At 40.6% G+C, this 22,285-nt stretch overlaps 4 protein-coding genes across 4 annotated transcripts; 1 reads left to right on the top strand and 3 right to left on the bottom strand.

The window, feature by feature from the left end:
* Positions 1–1,032: 1,032 nt before the first annotated feature.
* olfcu1 (olfactory receptor C family, u1) lies at positions 1,033–4,972 on the top strand. Its single transcript, XM_069712951.1, has 12 exons — positions 1,033–1,194; positions 1,348–1,476; positions 1,613–1,765; positions 1,854–2,054; positions 2,279–2,449; positions 2,594–2,788; positions 2,890–3,020; positions 3,177–3,273; positions 3,442–3,565; positions 3,741–4,213; positions 4,315–4,395; positions 4,597–4,972. The coding sequence occupies exons 1-12, from the start codon at positions 1,033–1,035 to the stop codon at positions 4,951–4,953; spliced, it is 2,274 nt and encodes a 757-aa protein (XP_069569052.1). The 3' UTR covers positions 4,954–4,972.
* A 1,079-nt stretch (positions 4,973–6,051) lies between these two features.
* LOC138629338 (extracellular calcium-sensing receptor-like) lies at positions 6,052–11,294 on the bottom strand. The gene is made up of 10 exons (XM_069712961.1): positions 11,257–11,294; positions 10,656–10,817; positions 9,743–10,031; positions 9,572–9,658; positions 9,014–9,205; positions 8,310–8,579; positions 8,046–8,249; positions 7,754–7,960; positions 7,065–7,188; positions 6,052–6,953 (listed from the first exon to the last, which is right to left on the bottom strand). Exons 1-10 carry the CDS (start codon positions 11,292–11,294, stop codon positions 6,052–6,054), a joined length of 2,475 nt encoding a protein of 824 aa, XP_069569062.1.
* Positions 11,295–12,099: 805 nt separating this feature from the next.
* Positions 12,100–15,271, bottom strand: LOC138629307 (extracellular calcium-sensing receptor-like). Its single transcript, XM_069712929.1, has 6 exons — positions 15,135–15,271; positions 14,726–15,011; positions 13,800–14,624; positions 13,464–13,685; positions 13,229–13,352; positions 12,100–13,013 (listed from the first exon to the last, which is right to left on the bottom strand). Exons 1-6 carry the CDS (start codon positions 15,251–15,253, stop codon positions 12,100–12,102), a joined length of 2,490 nt encoding a protein of 829 aa, XP_069569030.1. The 5' UTR covers positions 15,254–15,271.
* A 2,459-nt stretch (positions 15,272–17,730) lies between these two features.
* LOC138629310 (extracellular calcium-sensing receptor-like) lies at positions 17,731–20,561 on the bottom strand. Its single transcript, XM_069712932.1, has 5 exons — positions 20,298–20,561; positions 19,374–20,177; positions 18,986–19,216; positions 18,742–18,865; positions 17,731–18,644 (listed from the first exon to the last, which is right to left on the bottom strand). Exons 1-5 carry the CDS (start codon positions 20,532–20,534, stop codon positions 17,731–17,733), a joined length of 2,310 nt encoding a protein of 769 aa, XP_069569033.1. The 5' UTR covers positions 20,535–20,561.
* Between the last annotated feature and the right edge of the window lie 1,724 nt (positions 20,562–22,285).

Here is a 22,285-nt window from a genome sequence, read left to right as displayed (position 1 = left end):
TACATTACATGATATCCAGAAGGTGGCAGCAACCAATTTTTTTCTTTGTTTTTTAGAAACAGTATTCACTGTAAGAATAATTTTTCAGCACCACTTCATGCAAATTGTTCATTAGATTGTTGTATTTGTATAATCCAACAATCTCAAACTTAGAACCAACCAAATGAAACCCTGCGCATTATTTTTCTTTTTATTTCTTAAAATATCGGTTTTTTTTTTAAATCTTTAATTTCTGTCATGTCTAGTAAGACAAAAAAGTCCATCAAACTTTTTTCAGTTTTATTACTACTAGTTCATGTGTAATGTCGTGTCCTCTCTCCTGTGCTTCTCACTGATTGGTTGATCTGATGATGACGCGTATGACCGATGAAATGAGCATCACAGTTTTTAACCGTCCACCTCATTAATCTGGAGAACCCCATCTTCAGCCCACACACAGTCTTTATGGGGTCAGTATCGACAATGCAGCCAACCCTTGTTGGGACTGGTCTTTGTGTCTTCTTCAGCTTTTTTTCTCTAGTTTTCTCTGGTTTTCTCTATGCTGTAGATGAAAGAAAAGCCCTCAGTGTGGAGGGAGGTGTTGTGGAAAAAGAAGAGACTCCAGACAGAGTGAACGATGGGGGGACAGAGGGAGTGAGTGGTTTTGATTCTAGTTTGTCTCAGTGTGGGAAACTGGGAGACAGTGAGCCTTTAGCCCTGCAGGCGGAAGGAGATGTTGTGATCGGAGGGTTTTTTCCTCTGCATTATGTGGCCTCCGAACCACAGCACATCTACCACAGCAAACCCCAAATCACACCTTGCAGCGGGTGAGTGTGAGGATACTGTTAATATCTGCGATGTATTCATTTTGGTTTGTTTTTCTTCACCCCACATTCAAAAATCTCCTCTTTTTTTGAGATAATATCAAGTAGCTCTTACTCAACATGTCCCGATTTATATTTCTGTGATACTGTGATGTTTGTCTCTTTAAGACTTACAAAAACTGCACTCAACCTAATTTTCTGCAGCTTTGACCACAGAGCCTTCCGCTGGATGATGACAATGGTGTTTGCAGTGGAAGAAATTAACCGTAATTCAAGCCTGTTACCAGGTGTTAAACTAGGCTACCGGATCATGGACAGCTGTGACCACGTCCACACCAGCCTGCAAGCTCTGTTTCCTTTAGTCAGTCAATCCAAAGTTGTGACGAGTGAGGTCGAACAAACAGAAATGATGATGAAGGTAGATATGACAAAGGATGTCGGTGTTGGAATCAAGACTGTAGAAATAAAAAGAAAGCAAAGGATACTGAATGATACCAATGTCGAAAATACTGGAAATTACATAAAGGAAAATGCAACAAAGGAGATGAGGTCAACACAGTCTGATGCATCCACTTGTCTGTCTGGTTCCCCTGTGCCTGCTGTGATTGGTCTGGCATCCTCTTCCCCTACAAGAGCTGTCGCTCAAACTCTCGGCTCTCTCAACATCCCACTGGTAAGAAAGGAAGAAAAAGGCACGATCATGTACAATACTTCATGTTCACACAGTGTTTAAAAATGTTCAATGATGTTTTATTTACAGCTTTTGTTTTATCCCAGTAGAGGTAAAAATGAAGTTTATCTCTTTCTAGGTGAGTTATTTTGCCACTTGTACCTGTCTTAGTGACAAGAAAATGTACCCATCATTCTTACGAACGGTGCCGAGTGATCTCTTTCAAGTCAGAGGTCTCGTGCAGCTGGTCACTTTCTCAGGTTGGCTCTGGGTGGGAACAATAGGTACCACGGTAAGATAATGACCCTTTTTTTTTATTCTATAATTAGTCAGTAAAACATAACGACATGATTAACACGACTTTTCTGTATATATTTCAGGATGACTACAGTCACTATGGCATCCAAGCATTCTCTAATCGGTTTAGACAACAAGGTGGATGTGTAGCATTTCATCTCACTATCACCAAATCACCCACAGTGGCTGAGATACAAGGAATGGCAGACAGGCTGCAGAATTCAACTGCACAGGTTGTGGTGGTCTTTGCCACAGAGGGACAACTGCTGGATCTGCTCTTCGAAGTAAACCCCTTAGTTGATGTACAGGCCTATTATATTACATGATGTCTATATTTATAATAACAATATGTGAAGTAGTAAATTGGTGTTCATGGTTATTATCTAATTTATTCATGTCTGCTCTTCAGCTTGCTCAGAGAAATGTGACGGGGATACAGTGGGTAGCCAGTGAGGCCTGGGTGACCGCTACCCTGCTGACCACGCCCCACTTCCACCCTCTCCTGGAGGGAACGCTGGGCTTCTCCTTTCCCGGAGTCAGGATCCCTGGCTTGAAAGAGTTCCTTTTCAATGTCCGTCCCTCTCCCGAACCAGGGATGGAGTTTATCAACATGTTCTGGGAAGAGCAGTTTGGTTGCAAGTTTGGAGGAGACAAATCCAAAGAAAATGAAGCATGTACTGTGAATAACTTTACAGGCTTGGATGCTTTTGGTTACAAAGCAGACGCTCAAAACAATTCTGGGTCGTTCGCCGGGCCTATTGTAGGACAAAAAAGCCTATCTAAGGTGTCAGCTGATGGAAATGATAAAGGTGCTTTTGAAAAGCCTGTATGCACAGGTTCAGAGGATCTGAGGTACACTGACAGCAGCTATGCTGATGTTTCTCAGGTCAGAATATCCTATAATGTGTATAAAGCTGTGCACGCCATCGCCCATGCTCTGCACACTTTACTGAACTGTGATCTTTCAGGACCTAACAAGGGAATATGTGAGAAACACAAATCATTTACTTCTCAGCAGGTGGTTTAAACAATTACAAAATGTCTAAATCAATCTGAATGTGATTTCTTCCATTTTCCTTTTTTTCCCTCATTCTGTTCTGTTCTCTTCTTTTAATATAGTTGCTGCATCATCTAAAGACCGTGAATTTCACCAACCAGTTTGATGAGAAAGTATATTTTGACTCCAGCGGAGAGCCGGTCCCTCTCTATGACATCATCAACTGGCAGAAGGACAGCAAGGGTGAAATCAGGTGGAAAATTGTCCTTCAAGATGCAGCAGTTCAACTATCTGTTAAAATAATCATCATCAATAATTGTTCTTTATATTTGTTGTGGCAATCTGAGCATCCAGTTGAGCCATGGTGCAACACTGTCCCATGTATTGAGGATTTTTATGCTGTGTTTAGATTTATTAAAGTGGGAAGTTATGATGGATCAGCTCCACTGGGACAACAGCTGCAGATAAAGCAGAGCACCATTGTATGGACAAAAGGACAGTCACAGGTGGGTCATTTCACATCCCCCTTAAACATGATTTCTTTAGGGAATATATAATATTTTAACCGATTTACCTATTTAACCTGTAAAAACTCTTTGTTGTACTCTGTTAAGTCTGCAGAAAGAAAATCTTGTTCCTAAATAATTGCCAGCTCTTCTCTGATCATTGTTCAGGTGCCTGTGTCTCAGTGCAGCGCTGCATGTCCTCCTGGCAGTAGGCAGGCCAGACGTCCAGGAGAGCCCCGCTGCTGCTTTGATTGTTTGCCCTGTGCAGATGGAGAGATCAGCAATCAGACTGGTAGGCTATACGTGTTTAATTTAGTCATATCCTTTCTACCTTCAAGTAGAAGTAGGTCATTAAAGGCCAATAAAGCCACAGAAATGTTGCACAACTTGAGTCATCAATGTGGATGTGCGTAGAGAAAAGTTTCAGTGTTTTCACAGCGCTGATCTACTTTGTTTTTCTCCCAAAGGCTCCACTGAGTGCACGAAATGTCCTGACTACTACTGGTCAGACAAAGAAAAGGTGAAATGTGTCGCAGGGGTGGAAGAATTCCTGTCTTTCTACGACACCATGGGCATCATCCTGGTAGCACTCACCCTGCTGGGCGTCATTCTGACAACCATCATCACCATTGTCTTTCACCATTTTCGCTCTACACCCATTGTCAAGGCCAACAACTCAGAAATAAGCTTCTTGCTTCTCTTCTCACTCAAGCTCTGCTTCTTGTGTTCCCTGGTGTTCGTTGGCCAGCCGTCTGTGTGGACATGTAGGCTCCGTCAGCCAGCTTTTGGGATCAGCTTTGTCCTTTGTCTGTCTTGCCTCCTCGTTAAGACCATTGTGGTCCTCTTGGCGTTTCGTGCCAATGTACCTAGCTCCAGGGGTCTGAAGCTGTTTGGTCCATCCCAACAGAGGATGCTGATCCTCTGCACCACAGCTCCTCAGGTGGGGGACCATAGAACTGTTTATAATTTTAATATGAATATGTCACTGTATTTGTTTAGTTTTTTTTTAAAGAACTTTCTATCTTCCTTTCTTGCCCTCAGATTTTTCTCTGTGCTGGCTGTATATTGGGTGCACATCCCTTCCCATTCAGGAACCCAACCTACCAAGCCTCAACTGGAAAAGTAAGAACCATGTTTTGATATGTTGTTTTTTTAATATTGAAATCAGCAGCTGCCAAAGTCAGAAATGCTTCCATTCAACACACAGGGGCTTTAATGTTGGTCTTTGAGATCAGAATGACTCGATATATAATCATACTAAATTGATTTTCTCTGTGTATTATGCTAATTGATCTGCATTATTGTGTTTTTGGACATAACTAGATTGTTGTGGAGTGTAAGGAGCCATGGCCTCCAGGATTCTACCTGATCCTCGGTTACATTGGCCTGCTGGCCTTCGTCTGCCTCCTGCTGGCGTTCCTCGGACGGAAGCTCCCCGACACATTCAATGAAGCCAAGCTCATCACCTTCAGCATGCTGATTTTCTGGGCCGTCTGGATCTCTTTCATCCCAGCTCATGTCAGCTCTCCTGGGAAATTCACTGTGGCTGTAGAAATATTTGCTATATTAGCATCTAGTTTTGGGCTGTTACTGTGTGTTTTTGTGCCCAAATGTTACATAATATTACTACAGCCTGAAAAAAACATTAAGAAAGGCATTACTGGAGTATATCCCAGATGAGCTTAATATTTGTAGTTTATGTGTCCAAACACAAAAACGAGCTGTTTGATTTGAAATCATCAATCAATTATTTTTTTTATAGGTAAAAGTTGTAAAAGGTTTGTATATTTGAATATGAGAAAAAAATTAAATGCAATATGAAACATGCCGTCATGTTTTTGATTCTTCAAGAGAGGACCTGACTGAAAGTTTGCCCAATTACTGATATGACTGGAACGTGTGGACACTATTTCTATTACTTCTTTTATCTTATGAATGTAATTATAATATATATATAATATATATCTATATATTGCAGCCTAATGGCTGTCTGCCTCGGTCAACCAGTGAAGTTGTAGTTTACATTCATGTCTGTCCAGACTAATGTAATTTTTATAGTGAAGACTTTGAAGGAATCTTTACTGTATATGCGTTCACATGCTTAGTCAATAAAAACTTATTCTGATGACCTTTGACCTTTTCGATAAAAAGTGTCATAATTTTATCCTGTTTAGTCCTTTGTGTGAAATTTTGTTATAGTTAGCATATAAATTATTTAATTATTGTCACCAATATGTGACCATCGTGACCTTTGACCTTGAACACCAAAATCTTACCAGTTCATGGTCTAAAAGCCTTGATTTATATTCATGTCAATCCATATTTTTTAAGAAACAATAACTGAAAATCATTACGCAAGAGCGTAACTGTATAACAGTGTACTTCACAATACAAACATACAGTATTATGGGACCAGTTAATCAATAATTGGTTAATGATGATTATCTTGTCCTACGTGCGCAGTTCTAAACCCTCTGACATTGGATCAGTCCTCAACTAAAGTTTATCATGAAGCAAACTGAGCATCAGAAACTTCAAACAACAGTCACAGATGAATTAAATTTATTTCTTAAAGATATACATTAAATAATAAGCTTGCTGCATACATATTTAACATAATATACATAACATCTAACAGTTGCAGTGCTATGATTTTGGTTCCAAGCATATCTACCAAGTCAATACAAATGTGAAATAAGTTATAATATGTGAAGAAATAACATTAAACATTGAATAGAAAGCTGAAATATTTTCTCAAAAAGTTAAACTTATGCCACGTTACTTCTTTTCTTTTCCCATTAGGTGCTGTTTTGTATTTTTTTCTGGCTTCAGTAAAATAATGTAACACTTTGGAGCAAACAGGCAGAACAACAAGCCAAAGCTGGAGGCCAGAATGGCAAATGACTCCACTGCATCCGCATAGTTTCCAGGGGAGCTGATGTAAGCAGGGATGAATGCCAGCCACACAGCGCAGAAGATCAGCATGCTAAAAGTGATGAACTTGGCCTCGTTGAAGTTTCCCGGCAACTTACGTGCCAGGAAGGCCAGTACAAAGCAGAGACAAGCTTGAAGACCTATATATCCTAAGACGCACCAGAATGCGAAGCTAGATCCCACACTACACTCCAGTATGATCTTTGAGCGTTCATATTGAGTATTTCGGGATGGATAAGGAGGAGCATCAATCAGCCAAGCTGCACAGATAACTACCTGAACCAGAGTGCAGCTGAAAATAATGGCCCTCTGCTGCTTGGACCCCAACCACTTCATCAGGTTGTTCCCGGGCCTGGTGGCAGTGAAAGCAGCCAACACCACCAGAGTCTTTCCCAGGATGCAGGAGATGCAAAGTGAAAACGTGATGCTAAAGGCAGTATGGCGGAGCATGCAGGACCAAAATGTTGGCTCCCCAATGAAAACCAGAGAACAAAGAAAACACAACGTCAGTGCGAACAGTATGAAGAAGCTGAGCTCTGAGTTGTTTACACGGACGATGGCTGAGTTTCTGTGGTAAAAGAACACTGAAAACACAGCTGTCGTGAGGAAGGCACCCACCACAGAGATTACTGTCAAGGCTATGCCCACAGAATCGTAGGCCAAGAACTCCACCTTCTTGGGGATGCAGTCTGTTCTGTCCTTGTTTGACCAGAAGTCCTCGGGACAAAATGTGCACTCTATTGAGTCTACAGAGAAAAGGGTCCAAAACAGAGCAGCTCATTTTAGTATTCAAATATTATCTGATTGTGAAATAAGTTTAAATTGGAGTGATTTTTACTCCTTAGTTTTAAGCTTACTTGTCTGATTGCTAATTTTGCCACTGTCACATGGTACACAGTCAAAGCAGCAGACAGGCTGCCCACGACGGACAGCCTTCCGGGACCCTGGAAGACAGCTGGCACTGCATACAGACACCGGCACCTAATGTGACAGAAACAATAATGGTCTCAAGCTCCACTGTGTCAAAAGAAAGTCCTGAAATTATTAAGCAATTATTGGAGTAGTCCACTGACAAAAAATACCATTTACAGAAGTGGTTATGCAGTTTATTAAGAAAAGAATACACTGTGCTGTTTCAGCTCCTCAAATGTGAGGATTTTCAGAATATTTCTGTTTAACATAATTGAAAATCTAGTGTTTTTACATTTTGTGATGTTGGTGAGACATAATAAGCAATTTGCAGGCATCACTTTACACTCCAGAGGACTTTAAATACTTTTCTGCTTGCAAACATATTACGGTATCTAATCCTTTTTTTTTTTATCGTTAAGTACAAAACGGGATACATTAAATCACCAAATATGTCACAATGTATGTTTAGCTTTGAATTGACTGTTTACTGTATGAATGCAAAGGGACTCACATCAGATCCAACCTGTCCTGCCCACCTGACTTACCTCCACCTCAACCTACAGAGCTTCAACAGTTGGCATCTGATGAAGCTAAAAACACAGTGGGAGCAGCTTGCCTCACTCTGATGCCCTGCCCACATTATCCTGTCCTCCCGGATCACCAGCTCCTCTCCAGCACGCTTGGTTCCATCAAACAACCCCACGTTGACAAATTCAATGTTCCCACTTGTGCCTCTCTGCCAGTTGATGATATCATAATAGGGAATGGAGTCACCCTTCAGGTCAAAGTTCACCTCCTCCCCGGCTATGTTGAATGTCACTTCCTGGAGGTAGTACTGGAGCTTCAGAAAAAGTGTATAACATGAAATACTCTGAAAAAACAGATTCTAACTGCAGCACCGTAACAGTAAGAATGCTGGATTTTACCTGCCAGGGGAATATGTTGTTGCTTTGAGCACATGAGTTGCTTGGAAAAGGTCCACTGCCTGGTTGACAGAGAAGAAGGTTGTGCAGGGAATGAGCGATTGCATATACAGCCTTATAGACATTATAGGCCACTCTGGGGCTGGATGTGTTCATGTAGGCTGAATGCTGCTCCAACAGTGACTCCTTCCCTGAGCAGAGCGGCAGCTGGGAGGCAGAGGATAGAGAGGACCTGCAGCCATACAGAGCCTCCCACAGCTCCTGCACCAGGAGATCATTGGGATACCTCTGAGGGTTTACTGTCTGCAGGTAGTCGCTGAGTCTGGAGATGTGACCTTTTCTGATGCCAAACCCAATGGTGCCCCCGAGGTAGGGGTAATACTCGCTCCCTGTAAAGACAGATGCTGTGACCCAGGCTTCACTAGCCACCCACTGGATTCCAGTGACGTTCTGCATCATGTAGTCTCTCAAGAATGGTGTCATTTCCCCCTCAGCTGAAAATACCACCACCACTTTTGCCCCAGATCTACGCATCACCTTCACAGAGAAGCACATGATAGACAAGGGGAAAGTTTACAGGACAAAGTGAAATAAAAAACAGCAGATTAAAAGATAGAGCTCACAGAAACAGCACATAATATGAAACAGCCCTTAAATTTAGGATATGGTCATTTCCTTATCTGGTGACCACTTGTGTTAACATCAAAAAGGAGGCTGCAGGTGCATATCAATACACCCCTCCTTCCCTTTGTGGATCCAACCAAGCAACCACCAGCATAAATGGGCTAGAAGTCTCTTATACCAGGGAAACAATTTTCACCAGGATTGTCAAATTTTATGACAAAACAAGATAGAAATTTCACACATACATTAAACGCTTTAGTATCACTGATATGTAATCAGCACCTTCTATAAAAGGGAAATGAGGTGAAAGAAAACTCAATGAAATCATCTGTGCTTATTTGTATTACCTGCATGATCTCCAGTGCCCTCTGACGATTATAGAGCAGAGGGATCATTTCTTGGTATGCCACACACACTTTAGTACCCTGTAATTCCCTCAGTAAACCTTGCACAGCAAAGCGGCCATATTCGTGGTCCCCTCGCACCAGCCCCACCCAAGTCCAGTTGAAGCGTACCAGCAGCTGAGCAATGGCCTTCACCTGGGTTCAACAGAAAAAAGAGCCAACTTGCTTGGTCTCAAAACACTGACATAAAAAACAGTTCACTGACATCATTTGAACGTTGTGTGGTAATAACTTTTTTGCTCTTGATTTTGTATAGCACTGCAAATTAATATGAAAAGCTAATATAAGTTTTAGTAAGAAGATTGTACAAATAAGATATGCTGATTACTTGTGTTCAACTCAAAATTACCATATAAACTAGATGAACCGTCTTGGTAAATTGTTTGTTCTCAGAAGGTTTTTACATAAATATGTGACATATTTAAACTTGTGATTTTTGTTCTACAGCACTGAAAAATCCTCAATCATCAAACCCATTCAATTCTGATTTCAAACTCTTACCTGATAATCATCATTAGGGATCACTCTGAAGAAGGTAGGATATTTTCTTCTGTCAGTCAAACATGCACACGAAGAAAAGTAGCTGATCTGTGCAAAGAAGGAAAATAAGAGTACAGTTCAGTGAATTACGTTAATCTTTGAGGGTACAGAGACAAAAAGAACCTCTATTACCATTGAGATCCTGAATGGCTGCAGGATTCTTGACACTACGATGGACTGAGCAGAACCAGATTCCCCAACCACAGCGAGAAGTGGAGACGCACCGCCACACGTTGGAGAGTCGTCCTCACTCATCCCATTCAACACAGACAGAGCAGCCCTCTGGCCAGTCAGTGGATATGCACATGAATCGAAGATTTTGTACCCCAGGGTGTGATTAGGCAGCAGTTCCGGACTCTGGTTTATCTCCTCCACTGCCAGCCTCATGGTCTGAGCCCAGCGGAAAGCCCTGGGATCAAATCTGTAGCTCAGCATACACAAATGCACAGACCACACACACAGTGAGCTCAGTGGAGAGGAGAGCATTTTTGATTAGAGACAGAGATGTTCTTCTGATCTGAAGTACGAAATGCATTTGTATCTATCTTGTGTGATTAAAAAACGGAATAATTCCTTTTGTCCATGTTTTCTCATTCTCTTTTTCTTATACGTAGCAAGTTATACTGTACTATATGTCTGTGGCAGTACTTTTTTCAAATAATATTTGAGATGTTACCTCGAAAGATTTATGTAAGTTGTTTTAGAGAAAATAGACCCATTGTTCAAGCGCTAACTTGCAAGTTATTACTAGTAATTTCAATTGTGTAACAAGGAGAAAATTTCCATTTTTTAAATCAGTACTACCAAATTAAATAGTTCTTTTCTGATAACTTCGTCAGAAATATTTTTAAATTACTGGAGAATTGCAAACATCTAAGATACCAGTCCAGTCTTTTTGTGTCTCTTATTGGAACCTTTTTTTCAAACCTAAATATAAAAGTCACTGTCTAGACATATTCTGAACGAGTGCAGGAAATTATACTGAATTTTAAAAACTACCTACTATAAATATATGCAGCATAATCGAGTCAATAATTAAACTCACCCATTGCACCTCACTGGTGGTGGCCTGTAGGTGCAGTTTAGGTCCGGCATTTCCTGGTTGTAATGAAGGGGAAAGATCCCTCCGATAACATAGTCACCCTCGGCCACAAAACTGGGCTGAAAGTTGTTTTGAAGAGTGCACACTTCAGCAGCAGAGGTAGAACTGGAGATTGGGATGTAAATTAAAGTGAGGACAATGTAAAGCAATGTATTTAAAGTCATATTGTTCCACATCCCCATAAACAGTGAGAGAGTGAAGAATTAGGAAAGTTATATACAGAGTATGATCTTCTCATTATTAATGACAGAGTGCCTCTGGATTGGACATCCATAGCCCCGCCTAATTCACTAAAGCAGGTTAATGCAGACAGAATGACAAAAAATAGATTATGTAAAAGAACAATTCTATTGGAGGTAGAATTTCCTAATAAAATACATCAATTATAACCAAATCTGCACAAATTTCCTCAAGGTGTTCCTGAGATGTCACATTCACGAGAATGGGATGGCTGGATGGGATGAACATGAGGTCACAGTGACCTTGACTTATCAGTTCATCCCTGAGTCCAAGTAAAGTGAGATATCATGTACAAAAGACAGACCTTGGGTTGCAGTGACCTTGACCTTTGACCCACAACATCTAAGCACGTCATCCTTGACTCCAAGAGAACGGTGCCAAATTTGAAGAAATCCTCTTATCTCTTATCCGGAGATAATGCATCCCCCCAGAATAGGACAGATGGATAGGAGGGATGTGAGATCGTAATGACCTTTAACCTTGGACCATCAAAATCTGATAAATTCATTGTTGAGTCCAACTTTACTGTAACCTCGCAATGTTCTGCCAAAACAATCTTCTGTTCATTATTCGACATCATAACTAAGGAACAGAAGTGGAGATCATATTTCACATTTGGTCGGATACTTGGTGACACTGATCTTAGATGTCCACCTTGAAACTGTGATGATTGAAGCATCCACGTTTTTAGAGTTTGTTGCTTCTTTGCAGCAACATTAATATTTGAAGCATTGTTCATCGTCATTGCTTTATGTTTTAGTAACAATGAAGGATAATGATTTAATAATAAACATGTGGAGACAGTGACAGATGTTATTGTAATATTTTTATTTTGGTTATGATGATAAAAAAAATCTAATAGCAAGTACAGTGAATGTACTTGAAAAAAGATAATGCCATATTTGTACTATAATAGTGCTCAATGGTGGATTATTAATATTTTGCATGTATGTTAAATCCATATGTACATTTATTTATAAAGTGTGTCCACAAATTCAGTTTAAATGAAATATTTATTTTTTCTGAGTTATTTAATTTTACAGCACTCATACAAAGTCAAAATTTGTACAAATGTCCCTTTACTATTACAGTGCACTACTACAGCATATAAATAAAAAGTATTTTCAAAAGTAGATAAAAAAAGAAATTATATTTTTTTGTTAACATTAATTCCCATTACATGTTTCTTGGTATTTTTCTCTGGCTTCAAAAATATGATATAACATTTAGGTGCAAAAATGCAAATTAACAAGCCAAACGCTGAGGACAATATTGCAAATATTTCCACAGCTACCGTGAACTTTCCAGGAGAGCTGACGTATGCTGGGATGAAGGTGATCCAGACAGCACAGAATATCAGCATGCTGAATGTGATGAATTTGGCTTCATTAAAGTTATCAGGCAACTTTCTTGCTAGAAATGCCAGGACCAAGCACATGATTGCAAGGATCCCTATGTACCCCAGCACCGTGTAGAAGGCAGCCTCAGATCCAGTGTTACATTCTAAAACAATCTTCTTATTGCTGTATCTAAACACCATATCTGGGAAAGGTGGGTTTAACTTCAGCCACAATAAACATATCACTATTTGAATCAAAGTGCAGGAACAAACGATGATCCTTTGCTGTCCAGGACCAAACTTTCCTGCAAATTTGTTGCCAGGAAATGTGGCTCTAAAAGCTGTAACAACAACAATAGTTTTTCCCAGGATACAGGAAATACAAAGTGCGAATGTCACACCAAAAGCTGTGTGGCGCAGCATGCATGTCCAAACTGTTGGTCTGCCAATGAAAGTGAGAGGACAGAGAAAACACAGTAAAAGAGAAAACAACAGACAACAGCTCAGCTCCGAGTTGCTGGCCTTTATTACAGGAGTTTCTCTGTAGTGGATGAAAACCATCATCGTGGCCAGCGACAGGGAGGCCCCTACCAGGGATACAACTGTGATCGCTATTCCCATCGGCTCATGATATGTCAGGAACTCAACTGTTTTAGGAATGCACTCATCTTTCCCTTCATTGGACCAGTATTCCTGTGCACAGGATGTGCAGTCTGCTGCACCTGTTGAGGATAAACAGAAAGTGTGAGTTGGACATCCTGTTTGCAGAAATTTGATTCAGAGGAAAAAAGTGAAATGAATTTTAACACAATTAAAATCAATGCGGTGCAGTAACATTCTCTAAATATGAAATATATGCAAACGCTGATTAAATGTCTCTGGATCGTGTATGTTTAGTTCAATGTGGCATCTATGCTTTCAATACATATCTGTTTACCTGTTGAGTTGGCAATAGTTCCATCAGCACATGGGATACAGTCAAAACAACATGTGGGTTTTCCCTTAATTTGTGCTTTCCTGGTTCCTACTGGACAAACATTTGAGCACACTGATGTGGGGACCTGAGGGGGGAAAAGTACGTAACAATAGTGAAGCCATATTCAGTTGATATTAACAATTTTATTCAGCAAGCCACAGAGCTGAGGAACTACTGTATATGACATTATAATTACCCTTTTTCCTGTCCTCCACACTATCTTTTCCCCCTGGATGCTGATCTTATAATCACCGTTTGCATCAGATGCAAAATAACCCAGTGTCACATGTTGCACCTGCCCGTTTTTCAGCTGCCAGTTAATAATATCATAAGAAGCAGGAGGGTCACCATTCTCATCAAAAAACACATTATCCCCGAACTGATTCCTGAAATGGACTCTTTGTAGGTGATAAGTGACCTGAGAAAAGGATCAGATTACATGCTCATGTAAACAAGGAAAGTTCAGTTTAAATGAATTGTTTATTTACTGATAGTCAGAGGTATTGTGGACTATATTTGCACTGTTTCTCACCTCTTTGGGCTGAATTTTTGATACGTTCAAACACGGCTTCACAGGTTTTTCTCCAGCTGGTTGGCAGAATATCAGCTGATGAAGAGCGTGTGCAATAGCATAAACTGCTTTATACACATTATAGGACACTCTGAGCTGTGTGACATTAAAAAACACATCCTGGGAATCCATTAGAGTCTCATTGCCAGTGCATATTTCATTTGGTGCCTCAGTACCTGCCAGTACCCCAGGTAGAAACGGTCTACAGTTTACCATAATCTCCCAGAAATCCCTCACAAATGCTGCACCTGGATCTGTGTAAGGACTAATACCTGTAAGAAATGGGTTTAGATTTGGGATAGGCATCTTCTGCACCACAAATCCCAGGGCTCCACCAAAGGCTTGGTAGATTTCAGGTGTGGAGGGACGAGGTGCTGTTATCCAGGCCTCACTGGCAATCCACTGAATTCCTGTAATGTTCTGTTTCACTACTTCTTTCATCAAAGGATAAAAGTCACCCTCAGGAACAAAAGCCAGAATGACCTTGACAGATGACTGCTTGATAATTTCCACAACATCCAGAATTTTATGCATCGAGTATGTACGCAGAATAGTTCCAACAAAAGCAATACAAATCCCGAGTTTTTTAACCTCTTCAGTAAAAGCCAAGATTCCATTCCGTCCGTAATCGTTGTCGGACTGTATGGCCCCAATCCACTGCCATCCAAAATGTTTGACCAGGGCTGCCAAAGCTTTAGCCTGGAAGTAGTCGCTGGGGATTGTCCGAAAAAAGGTAGGATATTTCGCTCTGTCGCTCAGGCAGGCACATGTTGAGAAGTAGCTTACCTAGAAAAGAGGAAAGGACACTAAAGAAGTTTGAAAAAAAGAAAGAAAAAGAAGCACCTAAACAGTCACTACACAAAGCATCAAATATTTTGTTCTCTTACTATTGGCACTTGAAATGGTCCAAGAGTTCCAGCCACAGCTAAGGACTGAGATGATCCTGACTCTGCTATGAGAGCAGATATAGCTGGAGTACAAGGAGAAGTCATCTCTGTCTCCTCTGGTCCACTGGCCAGTGTTAGTGCAGCACGTAAAGTATTTGTAGGAGATGCACAGGAGTTAAGGATCCTATAGCCAAGAGATATGTTTGGCAGGAGAGTAGGATCTTTGTTGATCTCTTCTATTGCAAATATCATCACTTGAGTCCATCGAAAAGCTCGCAGGTCAAATCTAAAAAAGGTTTGGTGATTGAAATAAATTATATAATGATACAGTTGCAGTTGTACATGTACATACAATGGCAGGTTTACAAGATAAGAATGAACAGGCATGTATGAAGTGTGGAAATCATACCCGGCACACTTTACTCTGGGCGGCTCCCTCTCAAACGTAGAAGTGCTGCTCATCTCTTTGTTAAAAACCGGGAAAATGCCCCCGATCATTATGCTCCCCTCCTTAAATAAACTTGGCATGTCAAATCTGCCATACAGTTCACAGCCAGAAACTGTGTACGTGTACAGAACACACAGGAAAACGAGAATGGCTCTCTGCATGTTTGTGCTGCAACATCAAATGCAGATGAGATTACAACTCTTATATCTGTGTTGGATGGAGGCAGACTTGATTTCATCATGAAGGGCTGATTCATTTCCCACAGGGCACAGCTATTTTAGATAAGTAAATTTAGCACAACAGGGATTCCCATATTCAAAGTGCACTTGTCCAATACATTGATGTGCACATACATACACACAATCCCTTACATAATGCATAATTTAGTCAACAAACTGACTCATTAACAAAGTGTCAATCTATTGATTACAGTAAAGCATCCAAAGCTACGTAGGTGATTCACCATCAATCTGCCTAAATGTAAAACTTGAACATTAGATTATATCATTCATTTGGCAGAAATTTGTTTTAGGCCATTGAACTTTAAAAAAATAAATAAAAATGATGTTGCCCATAGCCATATAATCTGACCTCATAGCCTTATTTTCATATTAGTTATGCTCAGAATAAAGGTATTCAGTTCAATATAAGCATTTTCACTTTAAATGGATTGTTTGCAGTGTACGTCGTGAGCTTCTGGCGTAAACAGAGTACAACCTACCCTGTTTAGTTTTGTCGTATATAATTGGCTGTTCATGAGTTATGTCCCTCTTTCTGAATTGTGATTGGCTGCGGGGAGGGGCGCGAGGAGGGCGCTTGTTTCGGTCAAGCGAAGAAGAGTAAGGGAGCGGCTAGCAGGAAAGCAAATGATAGGCAAAAGCTGAGAAACATATTTCAAATAAATACATATTTCCTCTCTGTATACATTGCAAATTAATACACTGTATAAACTAGGCTGTGTTGAGACTGAGGACCAGTGAACGCCGGGTGTGCGCGGACTGTGAAGAGTTGAACTGCCCAGAAAGCGCTCCGGGGTGACCAGAAGAAAGCCTGGCAGCGCCTCTGGCAACGAGGCACACCTGGGATTAACCAGAAAGCGCTCCAGGTGAGTAGGATTAAACCTGGTAGCTCCTCTGGCAACGAGGGAGATAGACTCGCTCCAGCTCGGCCTGTTTATTCCGCCCCGCTCAAAGGCAGCACCCTCCTGACGTCCATCTCTATTACTGAGTACTCAACTTTTAGTCGTGTGTATTGTGGACTTGATAATGTGTTTTTAATCAAACATTTTTCTGAATCGGATGTACTGGACCTTTGCTGACCTAGCCAGACTGTTTCTTGTCGGACTTGTATGTGTTGTTGCTGGACTATGAGGCTTTATTGGTGAGTTATGTTCATACTGTGGTCTTTTGCTTGGTTGGCGGTGGTCTTGACATGTCTGTTTACTGTGCCCGCTGTGGTGATTGTGTTTTGAATTGTTTTATAACTGTGCATTACTTTAGGAGAAGGCTGCCATGCATATGGTTTTGTGTGTATTGGCAACAAACAAATGTTCAATTATTATTTTGTGGGACTTTATTTTTCATTCATTTTTATTTTCTCTTTTGGACTTTGGAGTGTGTGACTGGATCCATTTAAAAATAATAATAATAATAATAATAATGAGTGAGGAAATAATCCTTGGTTCACATTCTTAACCAAATCAGGGAATTTAGTTCACAAACTCAGGGTGTTACCTAAAGGAAAGGATATAAAAGCACCAAATTTATTTTATAACATTTTTCTTTTTTACGACACACAAAACCTCCACAAACAAATAAACATGACAAAATGTGAACTCCGAGAACTTGGGACAGTACCACGCATGTCTGTCCATACAATGACAGATATGTCCACAAGTGGATTGAGTGTCAATGCAATCAAGACCAAGTGAGGTTGAGAAAGGCCTGAAAACCTGAAGTCACGGTGGATCAATACTGTACAATACTGAACAGTGCAATACAGTGTGAAATCATTAGCTCCCAGGTGTGACACCTTCCTTAATATAGTCAATGAAGGGGCTCCAAATCTTAACAAACTTACAGCTGGCATTGGTCAAAGTATGTCAAACTTTTATTGGCAAGACCATACAAAAGAAAACAGCAATGTAAAAATCATGTTGTGGACAATTGTGGAAGTATGCAGTTACCAAAAGTTACTATTGTAAATCATTATTTCGATTTTGAGTGCAGTGCCTTGTAGACCAAGTTACATCTTTTTGCAGTCATTTTTACATTTGTTGTTCTTGTACATTTTCATGAGCTGATTGGTTAAATTAAAAAGAATAATAGTTACTACTTTCCTAATGGACACTGATGGCAAGCGAGAATGTTTTGTGTTTATCTTTAATCACTTTTATAGTATTTCAATTTGGTTGAATGACTGTTTTCAGTTTATTCAACATTTTACAAGTTAAAGGTTACAAATTACAGCAATGGCTTGTACAGCTACAATAACTGTCAGACTAATCATTTGTTCTCACACCAGGACTGTTTTTTAGAGGTCCTATTTGAACTACAGATTAAAGAGTCCTTGGTGGTATTTTCCCCATCAAATGCTTTTTTGAGTTTTGTTCTGGCCTGAATATAATGATATAGCACTTTGGAACAAAAATACATATCAACAAACCAAAACTGGAGGCCAGAATAGCAAATATCTCCACAGCTACAGTGAACTTCCCAGGAGAGCTGACATACGCTGGGATAAAGGTGATCCAGACTGCACAGAATATCAGCATGCTGAAGGTGATCAGTTTGGCCTCATTAAAACTGTCTGGCAGCTTTCTAGCAAGAAAAGCAAGTATAAAACACAAGAGAGCAAGAATTCCAATGTAACCCAGGACAGCCCAGAAACCAATAGCTGAACCCAGGGCACACTCTAGGATGATCTTTTCTTTATAGTACTTCATGTTCATCTTTGGGAATGGGGGGTTTATTGTAAGCCACAGTATACAAATCACAACCTGAATGAGGGTGAAAGAGAGAATGCTGAGTCTCTGCTGCGTAGGCCCGAACCATTTCATGACATTACTACCTGGAAGTGAAGCCCTGAAGGCCATTAATACCACTATAGTTTTCCCCAGAACACAAGAGATACAGAGGACAAAGGTGATGCCGAACGCTGTGTGTCGCAGCATGCAGGACCACTCAGAGGGCCGACCGATGAAGGTCAGAGAACACAGGAAGCACAGAGTCAAGGAGAAGAGCAGCAGGAAGCTCAGCTCACAGTTGTTGGCTCTGACTATAGGAGTATCCTTATGAGTCAAAAATAGTATTGATATCAGAAGAGATAAAAATACACCCATTAAAACAAATCCAGTTAAAAGTGCCCCCATGATCTCTTCGTAGGAGAGATACTCAGTAGGTTTCGGAAGACACTGGTCTCTCTTTTCATTTGGCCAAAATTCAGGTGGACAGATAAAACAGTCTGGAGCATCTGTGAAAGATATGACATAAATTTATTATACAAAATAACACCCCAATTTTATCATTCTGTCATGCTTTTCATATATTTTTTTGAAATCCCTACTCACTTGTCTGATTACTAATTGTTCCCTCTGGACACTCGAAGCAGTCAAAGCAGCACACGGGCTTATTCTTGTTTATGGCCTTTCGAGTCCCCGGTGGACACGGTTCTCTGCAGACAGACCTTGGCGCCTGATTAGACAAACGACGGCACGTAAAAACTCAGAAATGAAACAAAAAACACGGCATGTCACGGACATTGAAAAGTTGCTGTAAGATTGGCATTAAGCTATGAAAGTTAAACAAAATTACCTCATTGCTCTTTCCTCCCCAAACTATTTTGGTTTCTTTTTTTAGTTTGAATTTTTCACCCTCTGGAAAAGAGGTATCGTATTGACCAATATTTACAATTTCAACAGAGCCGTCCTCTTTCATCTGCCAGTTAACTAAGTCATATTGGGCAAACGAGTCACCATTTTCATCAAAGAAAACCTTGGCCCCGTTTTTTGTCGTAAAGTTCACATGCTTAATGTGTTCCAACACCTAGAGAAGGATAATCAGCACATTTTAGCATATATACAAACATGAAAGTATAAAAAAACACATCAAAACAGTTATGAAAGAAGTGGTACTGTCAAATGAATACCTACAGAGAATAGAATCACCACTTGTAAACCGGTATAAATATATCAGAACTTACTAATTTAGGCTGAACTTCACTCTTGTTCACACAGGCCTTTCCTGTGGTAGGATTGGAGCCATTTTGACATTGCAGTAGTGCATTTAGGGCATATGCTAAAGAGTACACAGATTTGTATACATTCATCTCTGGCCTGAAATATGCCACATCTGTGTAGTCATTGGAAACTGTCCGTAGATCCTCTTCCCCAGTACACATAGTAGAAGTATTTGATGGCGAAAAGCTGCAGTCAAAGAACTTCTCCCAGAATTCTTTAATTATTGAACTCTGTGGTTCATCAGAAGGTTTCAAGCTGAGTAAGAAATCACCAAGACCTGGTATCGATGCCTGAGGGAGGGCGAAGCCCAATGCTCCCTGTAAAATGGCCTTTCTGTCAACAGAAGCCAGGTCTCCCTGTGTGATCCAAGCTTCACTGCCAACCCACTGCTTTCCAGTTATGTTATATGCCTCCACTTCGGACAGGAACGATTTGGTTGAAAAAAAGGCCATAAAGAGCAGAACCACCTTTGACGAGGATTCTCTCAGAGCTTTTACAATAGCTTTCAATTGTTTGTCAGATGTATTTGAGTAACTCAGCCTGTATTCAACACATATGCCTTCTTTCTGTCCTTCCTTCACAAAGTCAGCTGTACCCGCATCTGAGTACAGGCCTGCAGTATAAATAATCCCCACCCAGCGCCAGTCAAAGTATTTCATGAGATGCACCAGACCAGTGATTTGGAAGCGGTCACTTGGCACAGTTCTGAAGAACGTGGGGTAAATTCTTTTGTCACTTAAACAAGCACAGGTGGAGAGGTGGCTCACCTTCAAAGACAAGAACAAAAAAACATTAAACACAACAAGGCCATGTATGTTTTAAAAATGGAAATGTAAGCAAACGACGTAGGACTGTCTGCAGTTAGCTTCCAGTCATTTTCTTCTCACCTGTGGGATTAACAGCGGGCTAAGCATGAGGTTTATGTCTTCACTAACCCCAGAGGATGAATGGCCTAAGAGAGCCTGGATCTGCCCACTGCAGCCATCGGAGTCCTCTCCATTCACAGCTTCTACAGCTGCTCGTATCAGGTTTTCACTCCCACAGCCGTTGTACAGCCTGTAGCCCAGACTCACTCCGGGAAGGAGCACAGCATCCCTGTTGATCTCCTCCACCGTGAAAATCATTGTCCTGGCAAACTTTAGTTCCCTGTCATTCAAGCTGCAAACACGGTGTTAGTATTGACGCATTCCTAATAAACGCATTATTACAGACCCATCATTTTGCAACACATCCCACTGGGACATTAAGCATTTCCCTTATATAACATACATATATTACTATTATTTTTTTTTTTTAACCTTTACCTTTTGCAGTATGTAGATGGCAATGCCTGGTAGCCTTTATCTATCAGTTCCCGTCTACTACTCATAGAGAAAACTCCTCCGATAATAAGATCACCGCCTTTAGAAGACTCCATGAACCCAGTCTGCCCGATCACTTTGCATGTTTGGTTCTCTGACTTTGTCCTTGCCAGCAAGGTGAAGAAGATAACAGTGATCCAACCCATCATGAGCCACCCTCCCCTTCCCTGAAGCAGCTGTGACCTGACCTTTATAGTATCGTCTACCGCGAGAGAAATATCACCTGCCAATGTGAGCACATTCTCAATTCTCCAAAGATGATTTTGTTGTTTACGCATCACTGAAACCGACCCTGCAGATTGACATGTAGAGGACAGACATCTGATTTACATTTTTTTGGGGGAGAATTTACACAAGTCCTTTTAGGATAATGAAGTATTAAACATGTGGAGATATGCTGTATTAGACAATAATAGTTAGATTTCACAGTCAAGGATTTAATGAACATTCCCTGTCTGTATTTTACTCAAGCAGTCATGAGAGCAGAGCTTCAGAGTAGTAATTCACAGCTACTGTGTAAATAACCAGTATAATTTTGCTATAAGATGATAAGCTGTGCCATAAAATCATGCATTACATTTTTAAACAACCATTATTGAACATCATAAAAAGAACCCGTTGTTACCAGGCTCTGGAGCTCTTTAGGTAAAACTGTGTGACGCTGTGAGATTAGACGTCACGGTGCAAACAGGAGAAACATGTGAAGACAACTACATCCCTCAGAAAGTTCTGCGAGTGTAATGTCGGATGTGCTGCGCAAACAATGTCCCTCATCTCAGAGATGAAGCTGAAGACACATTTCTTGAACAAAGTGAAGATTTTAGAAATTGGATGCCATTTGTTAACAAATTAACAAGTTAACAGTGCAAGTGAGTCTCTTTCTCTCTCTGTGTGTGTGTGTGTGTGTGTGTGTGTGTGTGTGTGTGTGTGTGTGTGTGTGTGTGTGTGTGTGTGTGTGTGTGTTGCCTTTAGCACAGAGATAAGACAATAATATTTTTGGGGTCAAGGTTATTGCCTCGTACCTCAAAACATGTGGTTGTGGCTCAAGACTAGGCTAATTATGACAACATTTCGAAATGATGAAGTAGTGACATTTTATATCCAAAAGGTCAACTTCCCAGTGACATCAATATATTCTGCATAAACACTTTTCTGGCCATTATTCAACACTATAATTCAGGAACAGATGAGAATATTATGACTGTATTTCACATAATTGTCAAATATTGGATTGGTGACACTAATCTTGGGTGGTCCACCTTGAACCTGTGGCGACTGTATGGATCTGTGTTGTCGGGTTGAAGATGTGCGAGGCGTCGACAGTTTAGAAAATGTAGGATCTTTCCAACAACATCCATATTTAAAGTGTTGTCTGCTGTCATGGCTGCAACTTTGTGTCGTCAGAATCAAATTAATTGGCCAAACTGAACCAAACTGAATAATACGAGGTGACTGAACTATTAACCTTGTGTACAGTGCTTTTATAGTCTTGTTTTATGCTGAACCAAACATCA

Source organism: Brachyistius frenatus, unplaced genomic scaffold (genome assembly GCF_029030835.1).
Source record: "Brachyistius frenatus isolate BFR_SWC_R1_liver_20210118 unplaced genomic scaffold, ASM2903083v1 Contig_114, whole genome shotgun sequence".
Lineage (NCBI taxonomy): Eukaryota > Metazoa > Chordata > Actinopteri > Embiotocidae > Brachyistius > Brachyistius frenatus.
This window is presented reverse-complemented; position numbering and strand designations above follow the sequence as displayed.